General features: G+C 40.6%; 1 protein-coding gene across 1 annotated transcript in view; it reads left to right on the top strand.

The window, feature by feature from the left end:
- SLC26A5 (solute carrier family 26 member 5) overlaps positions 1–12,899 on the top strand; it is a 129,166-nt gene that overhangs the window by 47,110 nt on the left and 69,157 nt on the right. The window contains exons 4-6 of the mRNA XM_077468999.1: positions 3,571–3,681; positions 10,634–10,818; positions 11,796–11,960. Of these exons, the coding sequence (XP_077325125.1) occupies positions 3,571–3,681; positions 10,634–10,818; positions 11,796–11,960 (461 nt within the window). The remainder of the gene's footprint in view (positions 1–3,570; positions 3,682–10,633; positions 10,819–11,795; positions 11,961–12,899) is intronic.

The following is a 12,899-nucleotide window of genomic DNA, read 5'->3' as shown; positions in this document are numbered from 1 at the left end:
TTGCGCTGAATACTGGCTCTGGCTTAATGGGACACAAAGTGCTGGGGTTCAGTAGTAAGTGATGCAAAGTTTCAGGAATAATTTCACCAAAGTTCCCAGAAGCTCATCAGTAATTCCACAAACTGTCACCCGATTTGTGGTTTTCTCATTCACAGTAAAATCCCTTCTTTCTGAGATTGGTAGTGGCAACCAAGCGAGTCCTCTTCCTCCACTCCAGATGGTAGGCCAGGCTAGCAGGACTGCAATTGGCTTTAGCAGTGGCCAATGACAGTCCTGCACCCAATCTCTTCCCCATCGCAAATGCTGACGATAGCAGCTACAGCAAAGTTGGCGAACCAAATAATGTTTCCAATCTTTTACAATGTGTGGAGGCACAGTGCCTCCCCCTCAGTGTAGATGCGGTGTGGGGAATTCTGAAATTTGGAATGCATTAGTGCCTCGCTGACATATCTCTGCACTGCTCTGCTGATGGGGAGGAAGTTGCGTGCCGGCATAAGAGGTTACCAGTGCCAAGGGTTGTCTACCCCTGGCCTAAGCTGATAAAACACAAACTATTCTAATGACTTGTCTCTTTATTGAACAAGTCCATTACACATTCGCAGTGCCTGAGGAAAAAGTAAGTGAACCCATAGACTAAGTACTTCAAAATGCTAATTGAAGTTAGTAGCTTGCACACCTAGAGTCCAATTATTGTGTGTGGTTTAGAGGCACTTTGACTTGATATGACACTCAAACATTTTAAGATTGCTGTACATAATGTGATCCATGCTTCACAAAGAAATTCTCTGAAGACAACAATCAAGAGTAACTGATCTGTCTGGGGCTGGAATAGAATGCAAAGCAATCACAAAGTGTTTAGACTTCCATCAGTCGAAAGAAAAATTGTCTATAAATGGAGACCAGTTAGTACTGTGGCGACTTCCTAGAAGTGGGAACCCAGCAAAGAGGGCTCCCAAGGCACCATGCAGAATCCTCTATGATGAAGAACCCAGGAGTAATGCTATGTACACACGATCGGACATTCCGACAACAAAACCGTGGATTTTTTTTTCTGACGGATGTTGGCTCAAACTTTTCTTGCATACACACGGTCACACAAATGTTGTCGGAAATTCTGAACGTCAAGAATGTGGTGACGTACAACACGTATGACAAGCCGAGAAAAATGAAGTTAGCCAGTGCAGCTCTTCTGCTTGATTCCGAGCATACGCGGACTTTTGTGCATCGGAATTGTGTACACACGCTCAGAATTTCTGACAAGTCTTGTCAGAAAATTTAAGAACCTGCTCTCAAACAGTTGTTGTCGGAAATTCCGACAGCAAATGTCTGATAGAACATACACACGGTCCGAATTTCCGACAACAAGCTCACATCCATAATTTGTTGTAGGAAAATCCTATCGTGTACGGCCCATAACGGCTAAAATCTTGAAGACACCACTCGAACTAGCAAACATTCCTGTTTATGAGTCTACCATACGCAAGTCTGAACATACAAGGATTCCCATGGCATAACACCATGGAGGAAGCCGCTGCTCTTAGAAAAAAAATGCATAACAAATCTCTGCATGCCTTAAAGTGGTTGTAAACCCTTACAAACCACTTTGACCTACAGGTAAGCCTAGATTAAGGCTTACCTGTAGGTCCAAGAAATATCTCCTAAACCTATATGGTTTAGGAGATATTTACCTGTAGACAGCCACCGCTGTCTACGGTGCTTGCGCCGTAGACAGCAGCACACTGGGTAAGCCGCAGATCGCAGCGATATGCCGCGAGTGTTGGCTCCCGTGCGCATGCGCGGGAGTGACGTCATCGCTGCTCTGGCGAATCACAGCCAGAGACTCTCCAAGAAGATGGACGCTCGGAACTACAGGGGACAGCGGTGACTTCGCTGGCTCCTGTGTCAGGTAAGTGACACATAATGGACTACTATGCGATGCATAGTAGTCCATTGTGCTTTACCTTTGCAGGGAATGAAAGAGGAAGTAAACCCATCAGGGTTTACTTCCTCTTTAAGTTTGCCAAAGAGCACATTGGCAAACCACAATGCTACTGGGGAAATGTTTAGTGGACTGTTGAAATAAAAGTTAAAATGTACAGGAAGAATACTCGGCACTATGGTGTGCTCGGCTTACCAACATCAGAACATTATCCCAATGGTGAAGTGTGGTGGAGGGAACACAAGGTTTGGGCTTTATTCACTGCCTCAGGGCCTGAACCACTTGCTATAATCAAGGGGAAAATGAATTCCCAAGTTTTTAAAAATATCCAAAAGGATAATGTCAGGGTGGCTGTCAGCCAGCTGAAATGAAGTAGAAATTGGGTGATGCAGCTGGACAATGATCCTAAGCTTTAAAGTAAATCCATCAAACTGGCTTCAGAAAAAGAAAATGCACATTTTGGAGCGGCCTAGGCACGGCCCAGACCTTAACTCCATAGAAATGCTGTGGAATGACCTTGAGAGCCATTCACATTAAATATCCTACAAATGTGTCTGAGTTGGAGCAGTTTTGTAAAGGGGAATGGTCAAAAATTCCTCCTGAAGGTTGTGCAGGCCTTATCCAGAGCTACTAAAAGCTCTTGCTTGAAGTCATTGCTGCCAAAGGAGGTTCGAACAGCTATTAACTCCTTGAGTTTACTTTTTCCTCCGGTACTGTGAATGTTTAACCACATGCCAACCAGGCCATAGCTGAAAGACGGCTACAGTGTGATCGGCTTATTCTGGGAGGGCGTCCATGGAATCTTGCTCCCGCGCGCACCTGGGGACATTCGTGACCGCCGGGTCCTCTGCATCACGTTGAACGGCCGCTGATAGTGGCTGTTTACCACATGATCACTCCCTCAAATGACGGAACGATCACTTGTAAACAAATCGACGTGGCGCCGGGTTCATCCCTCCCCTCTCTGTACCAATCGGTACAGTGAGAGGGGGAGAGATGGCTGCTCAGTGCCAATGATCTGCCCATACTATGCAATACTCTACCAATACTCGCCAATACTCTGCAATAAATTTTAAAAGAAACTGAATTTTTTTTTTTTTTTTACCGAATTTTTTGTCTTTTTTTGATGGCGCAAAAAAGAAAAAAAAAACAGTGGTGATTAAATATCACCAAAAGAAAGCTCTATTTGTGTGAAAAAAGGACAGAAATTTAATTTGGGTACAGTGTTGCATGACTGAGTAATTGTCATTCAAAATGTGAGAGCACCGAAAGCTGAAAATTGGTCTGGTTAGGAAGGGGGTTTAAGTGCCCAGTGGTCAAGTGGTTAATGGGTGTGGTCAATAAAGACACAAGAGATTATAGTTGTTTGTGTGTGTTTGTCTATTGTGACTTAGATTAATGCTAAAAAATGTATTGCAAATTACTACAGAAAACCAATTAATTCCAAAAGGTTTGCATACTCTTTCTTGCTACTGTATATAAAATCTTTATTTTACAATTAAACATTTACCATGATGTCTTTATACAGCAGAAAAACAAAACAGTAATGGATCTTTTTAATGAATAACACTTGGATGCAAATGAATATGTGCCTTCTTGTTAACAAATGTTTTGTTTTGATGTTTTTTTAGGTTTAGCGTATGCATTGCTAGCAGCTGTACCTCCAGTGTTTGGACTATATTCCTCATTTTATCCAGTGTTCCTGTATACCTTCTTTGGAACATCAAGACACATATCAATAGGTATTCTGAATGTGTAATTTTGTGATAAAGCTGAGTTCTTATCATAACACGGCAGCAAAGTGGTTAGTACCTTTGTCTTGCAGCACTGGGTAAGCTTCTTGATATGGACTGCTGTGAATGTACAGTATGTAAAGCATTACCAGCGCTACATAAATACCTGTAAAGAACAATTACAATACTTTGTGTAGCCTTGATGCTTACGTTTGCACATCGAGAACTCTTCAAGTATAGCACCTCTGGCTTTCTGAGGTATTCAGAAGTGGAAACTGCCCAGCAATCTGAAGGGATGGCCAAAATCCTAATCATTGCTTGCTTTTTGTGAGTCATTGGTAGACCTAAGTAAAAAGTCAGACAAAACACCGTTCATAAAGAGTATAAAGATTGGGCTCTGATCCGGATGTTCATCCCCCCCTCGGTTTCTCCTGGTTTCCTCCCACTGCATTTCTCTTGGTATCACGGTCTGTTGAGGGACCGGTAATAATACAATTAAAAGGAGCATGCAGAAAAGAAGATTTAGAAGTAAATGACCCCAATGCAGATGGTACTGAATCTGTTTTGCCATTCCCATGCTCTGTGGTTGACTGTATTCCATCATATTGAAGATCTCATTCCCTCTCCATTAGAAATTGGTGTAAAAACAAAACAAAAAAACTCCAGTTGTGTTCAAAAACTGCTCATCTTCTCATCAGCTGCAAAATCTCAGACTGTTTAAATTTTTTTATTTGCCTCATTTTTAAATGTGCTATATCTTGATTTGGGGTACACATAGAGAATAGAGTCTTGGCCTGAGCAACAGAAACCAGAAATCTTGGGTGACCCTTTTGTTTGTGAAGTGGGAAGGTACCGGACATTACAAGCAGTTTCTGCTTCTTTTAGTCTTTGAGTGAGTGAAATAAATGCTGCCTGTGCCACACTTGGGTGAGAATATTAGCATGTCCTATTTGCATGATGGGCAGAGTTTTTTCTTGCCTATCTTGTTTTGTTGGACTTGCAGTAGATAAGAAAACATTAATTATACTGTTATTTGTGGCCAAATAATGTTATCATATTATTTGACTTTCAGTATACACTACTAATTTCAGAGAACAGATGCAGTGATATCTAATCAGCGGTTACCAAGGTAGAATGATTCATGGCGCCTGCTAGCAGGAAGTCGTTGATAAATGTGACATCTGTACCTATTAACTAATCATTTGTGTTGCTCCTTTGTTTGTAACGAGAATTGTACAGCATCATTTGGAGATTGAAAAAATGTGCCTTATCTAGAACAGAAAGTGTTGGGATATTATAAACCTTGTTGGTGTGTGTGTTTTTTTTTTTTTTTTTTTTTTTTTTTGTGGAAGAGGAGTTCCGGAAGACGGGTTGGGACAAGGTGTGGGCAGGAGGGATGGCTGCCCTGGGCTCAATGGCTTATTGCAGGGATGGGGGTGCCCTAACCCTAAGTTAAAAGGGGGGGGGGGATTCAGTTTGACACTTTTGCCCTGGGTGCTGGATGACCTTGTCCCAGCAATGGCTGGAAGATATGACAATTGTCATTTACTTCATAATAAAAAAAAATATATATATATATATATATATGTGTGTGTGTGTGTGTGTGTGTGTGTGTATGTATGTATGTATGTGTGTATATATATATATATATATATATATATATATATATATATATATATATATAATGTGTGTGTGTGTGTGTGTGTAATAAATATATATATATGTGTGTGTATATGTATGTATATGTGTATATATATATATATATATATATATATATATATATATATATATATATATATATATATATATATATATATATATATATATATATATAATTACACAAATTATGGGAGCAGCCTGCAGGTCCTCTTTAACCACTTCCAGCCCAATCGCATCATATGACATCCGCAACTTTCAGTGGTGCAGCTGCAGGCATCATTTAGCTATCATCTTAGAAACGGCGATTATGTGCACTGTAAGAACTATCATATCAGCAGTTCAGCTGTTTGATCGTTTCTTCCCGGTGCTTCTCCGGGCTCTCCCGTGCTATCAGGGACTCGGAGAAAAGAATCCGCCACCGCTGGATGACGAGCATAGAGATTTCCGGTGACCAGATGGTCATAGAGCTGACTGGTGACCATCGGAGGCCCGGGACGTCATGTCCGAACAGCGGTTGTAAACAAAGTCGCGGTCGTGGCTGGAAAGCATGGGATCTTTAATTTTTTTTTAATTTTTTTTTGATCTCATGCTTTCCAGCCTGGAGCAGAAATCTCACGTAGTACTAGGGTAACAATTTACCACAGTTACAATTCTCTTTAAGGGCAGAAATCTTTTTGATTTGTATACTTAGACCATGCCAATGGAAAATCGTGCACTGTGGCCTGCATAATCACACCCTGTGAAGTGCGGGCACTCCAGAACTCATGTTCTGTGCATTTTTCCAGTGTCTAATGTGAGGGATAAGTGACAGAATTCATAGACTTTTAGGCTCCATGCACACTGGACGTTAAAATAACGTTATAAAAACGGCAGTAGCTTTGCAGTGACTTTCAAAGTTTAACGTTTTTGCAATAGCATTTTACCGCATTGGCCTCTATTTAGGGTGTTTTTTTTTTTTTTATTATTATTTTTCAATGGATCAAAAACATTAAACACTGGTGAGCCACGTTTTTGTGTGTTTATCAGCGTTTGGCGGTTTTTGTGGTTTAGAAAAACGACTCCTGGACGCTATTTTATGGCGCTCAGAAAACGGCCCATAAACTCCACTGCTGATAAACCTTCAAAAACCTCCATGTGTGCATGGACACATAGGATAAAAGGGGAGTTTTTTGGGCTGTTAAAAAAAACAACAAAAAAAAAATGCCCAAACTCCCAAAAACGGGCGTTTTTATAAGCTTCAGTGTGCATGGAGCCTTAGCCTGGCCATTCATGGTGCATATTTCTTTCCTGTGAAAATTTGCATGATTCACCCATCAACACAGACAGTGCTGACAGGGAACTCGCCAATTGTATTCTCCTGTCGAGGGAAGCCGTCCCTGCTAGGAGAAGACAGTGATTATCACTAGCAACTATAGCAGCCGCTAGCGATGATCACAAGAGAATGTGGCGAGCTGGTTGTACTCAAGTTGATCAATTGGCCTGCCTACTAACGGTTTGAACTATGCATGGCCGGCCTTATGCCTCGTGCACACGATCAAACAATCCCGTGGAAAAGTCCCCCCGTGTGTAGGCTCCGGTGGACTATTTTTACCCAAAAGTCTGGCTGACTTAAAGTATTTTTGCACTCCAATCAGTCCATTTCGGTGGACAATCCGGCCGTGTGTGTGCCAGTCCGCCGTACTTTTGAAATGAACAAACTTTTCCCGCCTGGAGGAAAGTCCGCTCATTTTGAGCGCGTCTCCAGGTAGCCTGGTATGGACTTAAAGGGGAACCCCTACGCCGAAAAAGGGTCCCCCCCCCCCCAGGTCCACATTAGACCCTTACCGCATCCTCTGGGACATCATAATGGGCGGGGACATCATCCGGTGATGTCCCTATATAAGTCGCCGTGCGCCGCGTCCCTGCCATTGTGAGCAGAGGCAGCGACGAGTCAACATCTGAAGAGAAGAACAGAAGATGGCAACGACAGAAGACCAGGCCACCGCCTGTAAAAGCTAGAAGAAGGCGCGGTGGCCCGGCAAGAAGAACCTGAAGAGGGGGACAAGACCTCCGAAGTCGGAAGAAGAGGGCGGCGGCGAAGAAGAAAGCCAGGCTCCTCCGCTAGCAAAAGAGCTAGCAGAAGATAGCAGAGGAGTCCGGCGAGAAGACCCCTGAAGACGGACAGAAGACCCCCGGAGCTGTGCAATAAACTATTTTAACCCTTGTGTGTTGTGTGTTTTTTTTTTTTTTTTTTTTTTTTTTTTACAGGTGAATGGGTAGGGGTACATTGTACCCCATACTCATTCACATAGGGTGGGGGGGCCGGTATCCGGGGGCCCCCTTATTGAAGGGGGCTCCCAGATTCCAATAAGCCCCCCGCCCGCAGACCCCGACAACCAACGGCCAGGGTTGTCGGGAAGAGGCCCTTGTCCTCATCAACATGTGGACAAGGTGCTTTGGGGTGGGGGGGCCGCGTGCCCCCCCCCTTCCCCACGGCACCCCCCCATGTTGAGGGCACGCGACCTGGTACGGCTCAGGAGGGGGAGGGCGCTCGCTCGTCCCCATCCCCTTTCCTGGCCGGCCGGGTAGCGCGCTCGGATAAGGGTCTAATGTGAACCTGGGGGGGGGACCCCACGCCGATTTTTTTCCCCTTTAAGTCCATACCAGGTGACGGGGCCAGCGACGCCTCCTTCGCTGGCCCCGACTACCTGGAAACGCGCTCAAAATGAGCGGACTTTCCTCCGCGTGTGTGGGCGAGTCCGTTCATTTCAAAAGTATGGCGGATAGTCCGGCGGACTTTGTACGCCGTATTAGTCCGCTGGAAAAGTGCCGTGTGTGGGCAAGTAGCTCGTTCGGAAAGTCCGGCGGGAAGTCCGCCAGACTGTCCGCCGGATAGTCTGCTACGTGTGTACGTGGCATTTGACTGCCTGCAGGCTGTCTGCATGCATGAGTTTATCCCCCAAGGACAGGACTAGCAGTCACAAGAAGAGGAAGCCAACTGACAAAAGTTGGCCCCAGCTTCAGAGCATTAAAATGGTCAGAAATGTTTGAAGGTGGCAGTCCCACATTTTTATTTTATTTTTTCACTTTTGTTTTTATTTATGTTTTTGGAGTGTTCACTATAACAGTAACCATGAGGAAAAAATGAAAGCAAAACACTCTCAAATGGTATGTTTTTTTGGTTTAATTTTATCGCACACAAACATTTTTGATTTTAAAAATAAAGCTGATGTTTTATTTTTTTTTATTTATTTATTTTTTTTTTTTATGTATTTTAAAGCTGTCACATGTGTTTTTAGCACTGAATAACATTGAATTACATTTTCAAATGCAACACTAAAACATGTCTGACTTTCTTAGCGAATGTGTGGGGAAAAAGTGTTAATTTAAATAATGCTGTCCTATTAATGCATACCAAATCCGCAGTTAGATTCTTCCTTTTTAAAGGGAAAAAAAAAAATTTTTGTATTTTGGCCACATCACACAGTTTAGCCTTAAACATGAAGAACAATGTCGCGTTGAACCAAGAGTAATACAGCTAGAAGAAGATTCATCCGATACCAAAAATTATGATCGCATCAAGCACAGAACCTTAGGAAGTTCATTTAATAAACGGTGATTGTGCTTGTAATGGCTTTTCATGTACCCCAGTCAGTGGGACACCAATGTTTCCTATTCATTCTGAGAGCTTCCTCTGTCCTGTAAGGCTCATGTAAAAGTCAAATTTCTTTCAAACATGAGACCCACCTTTGTCACTGTATTGTGGTGTTCTTTCAGGCAATCGCAGCATTACACATTTTGCTAGAACCTTGACATGCTAGAACACAAAGATTTATTATGTTATTTTGAATGAGTACCTGCAATGATTATAGTAACCTAATGTAATGTAGGTTAGAGAATTAGAACTGTCATTAAAATGGAACGTTACTCTCCCAATCAACACCGATTATTTTTAATCCTCGTGCTGCTAGCATTTAATAAGTGTGTGTGTGTATGTATATATGTGTATGTATGTGTGTATTTTTTTTTTTTTTATATATATTAGTATATGTTTGTTTTTTTCTTTTTAGAAAGATTATTATATATATATATATATATATATATATATATATATATATATATATATATATATATATATATATATATATATATATATATATATATATATATATATATATATATATAATTTTTTTTTTTTTTTTTTTTTTATTAGTTACTTACCAGTTTCTTGCCTCAGGCAGATGATGGAGTCTACAGGAGGAGAAGAGGGGTTTTTTTTTTTTCTCAGCTGGATTCCAGAAAGTAAATGTTATATGAATCATTTGCACTTACTCAAGATGGCCACAACCAGAAATGCTGGGGTGTTTCTTGGTTTCTCAGAAAAATAAAGCATGGTGACCTGAATGGGGAGTGCAGTTCAAATATCGGCAATACAACAAACATTCCTTTACACTGATTAAAAAAATTATTGAGCAACGTACACATTATAGACTAGTTTAAAAGCAGAACCACATTTTTTTGGCCTGTTAATAAATTCATACAGATTCCGTGTCCAACTTTTAAAGTGTTAACATAAAAAAAAAAAAAAAAAAAAGATTGTTCCTTTTTTAAAGCATGTTATACAGTGCTTGTGCTGTGTCATTTGGCCCCCTGTATCACCTGAAATACCTAGCTGGTTCTGCCCTCCCCTTTTGTAAACTGACCATGGTGTATCATAGCTGCTGAGCCCTGACACAATCATCCGTTCTCTCCTCTGCTCTGTATCTGTGCCCCCTCCACTCCTGCTGCTCAAATTACTGTTATTTCTTTACACCATCCTTCTGTTTATCAATGTAATCTGCCCTATGTCTGTGCCTTATAAAAATGATGCAGGCGCTCACGTGACCCACCGCCTCTCTCCTCTTCCCCTCCTGACTGACGTCAGCGGAGGATCCTTGGCCCTGCTCGCTGCAGCTGTCAGGCCAAGAGCTGGCAAGTCATGTGAGCGCCACTCGGCGCTCTGAAATGAGGTATATAGCTTCATTAAATGGGCTATAAAGCACAGACACGGGGGAGATTACATTACTAAACAGAGGTTGGTGTAATTTTTTACTTGGTGGGTTAACAACCACTTTAACGTGGACAGTTTTGGAGAAAGGGACAGATTAAGGTTGTTGGGAGATGTACACTCTAGGGACAGCGTTGGCTTTCTGTTCGGATGCATGCATATATATGAGCAGGAAGCTGGGGGAATATGACACTATATTATGACTCCAACTACTTTAATTCCAATAATATTGATTATTGCATCAGTACATTTATTGTATCATCATTTGTCTTGCAGGTACGTTTGCAGTAATCAGCCTAATGATTGGTGGGGTTGCAGTAAGGATTGCCCCAGATGAGATGTTTCATATAGTGGAAACCAATGTCACAAACAGCACAGATTACCTAGAGAAAATTGAAGCAAGGGATGCAATGAGAGTGAAAGTAGCTGTTGCAATTACTTTGCTTTGTGGTCTAATTCAGGTACCTGTTTTTTTGTTTTTTTTACAGTATATAGACATTGCTATTAATAATTATATATAATCTAAAGACCAATGCTACACAGCACTCAATGTAGAAAATTGAGCTCATTACATACAATACATGCCAGTTTAGTGGAGTGTCATGATAAATAGTCTTGTAGTACCACACGTCTTTCTATGTGTATATGTGTGTGTGTGTGTGTGTGTATATATGTATATATATATATATATATATATATATATATGTATATGTGTGTGTGTGTATATATATATATATATATATATATATATATATATATATATATATATATATATATATATATATATATATATATATATATATATATATATGTGTATTATATAATATAAATATTTCATTTCGGATTGATGTTTCATCCACAGTGTTTCAATTAAATGTACTTTGACCTTTTTCCAGGCTTGAAATGCAAACCAGTCTGTAAAGGTTATTTTTTTCTGAAAACATAAAAGATAACTGTTCCACAGGTTATAATTCTGCAGTATTTTATCCTATTCAATGATTTTGTTCCATTAAAAAAAATAGAACAAACTGGGCAGGATTTCTATTGCTGCACAAAACTGTTGACATCCTAACTTAACAGTTCTCTGCTGGGACAGCTCTTTTACAGAGAACATTTCTATCCTGGTCCTAAACTGTTTTATAATGTTTTGATAATCCTGTAAATCTAAACTATTCTTACTGATGTTGGGTGAAAAAGTGTGGCCAATAATTACAGAGAAAAGAGTCCTTGTTTGTCTCCTACAGGCTGCTGCCCACTGTGCCTTATGGTAAATCTGTAGTACAAGTATTGATGTAGCTCTGATCCACTATATCAGTCATAGCCAACATGTTCATCACCTAGCTGGCAGTCTGTGTTCTTATTTTAGATTGCTTCAACAGCTATCGCACAACAAGCTTTGTTTGATCTTTTGTAAGATAATGTTGTATATCGTTACCAGATGTGTTTAGGTATACTTCGATTTGGCTTTGTAGCCATCTACCTGACTGAACCTTTGGTACGAGGATTCACCACAGCAGCTGCAGTACATGTCTTTACTTCTCAGTTAAAGTATCTATTTGGCATTAAGACAAAGCGATACAGTGGACCTCTGGCAGTCATATACGTAAGTGATTTAATAATGTCTTCTGTTGTCACTGGTGTTTTTTTAGCTCTACGTTCCTGTTGAATCTGTAGAAATATTTGTTTAAAATGAATATGGCCTGATTGTGGAATTCTGAGCCGTGAGTGAACCAATCCAATCTGATTCAGTGCTAGTAGAACAAAATGGAAGAATGAGTTTCTCCGCACTCCGATGCCAATGTCAAAAAGGAAGACAAAAATGTGAAGCAGGCCACCATTCTGTATATTTTCAGCATTGCTCAATTGCTTCAAAACTTCTAAAACACTTTTAACTTTGTAGGAGGAGTGGATTGTTAAGTTGGTACATGGTCAGGTGGTTGCATATTGTGATTAAACAATAGATCTGCATCACTGGATGAACTAATTAATGTAAATTACATTTACGTCAAAGGACAGTGTTTTATTACTTAACAGGAGCAGATGGTCAGAATAGATCTCATAGGCAATGCACCTCATTGAAACAGGACAAGGTACTGAACAAAATGCTCCCAAAGGGGCAGGCATTTTTAAGGTGCCAACAAGTTCTATACAAGATAAAATTAGAATATTTTATTACATCAAGGTAAAAATATGTCACAAAAAACTAAATTAACATAAAAATCTAAAATACGTTATCAGTGTGATGGATCAATTAATCTTGAATATTTACAGACATGATCTATAGTAAGTGGTAAACATGGAGTGATAATACCGAGGTGTTTTGGCAAGTATTGTGCTTCTTCCGGGAATATATATTACCATATCAATATCCACTTGAGCTCCAGTGTGTAAAAATAATTAAATTAATTAACCACATAAGCCCCTGACCATTTTGCTGGCCAAAGACCAGACCACTTTTTGAGATTCGGCACTGCGTTCCTTTAACTGACAATTGCGCGGTCGTGCGACATGGCTTTTTCCTACAAATAGAGCTTTCTTTTGG

This window comes from Lithobates pipiens, unplaced genomic scaffold (genome assembly GCF_037356315.1).
Source record: "Lithobates pipiens isolate NorthernLeopardFrog02 unplaced genomic scaffold, aLitPip1_a1.2 Scaffold_8, whole genome shotgun sequence".
Taxonomy (NCBI): Eukaryota; Metazoa; Chordata; class Amphibia; order Anura; family Ranidae; genus Lithobates; species Lithobates pipiens.
Note: the sequence above shows the minus strand (reverse complement) of the source record. Positions and strands in the feature narration are given on the sequence as shown.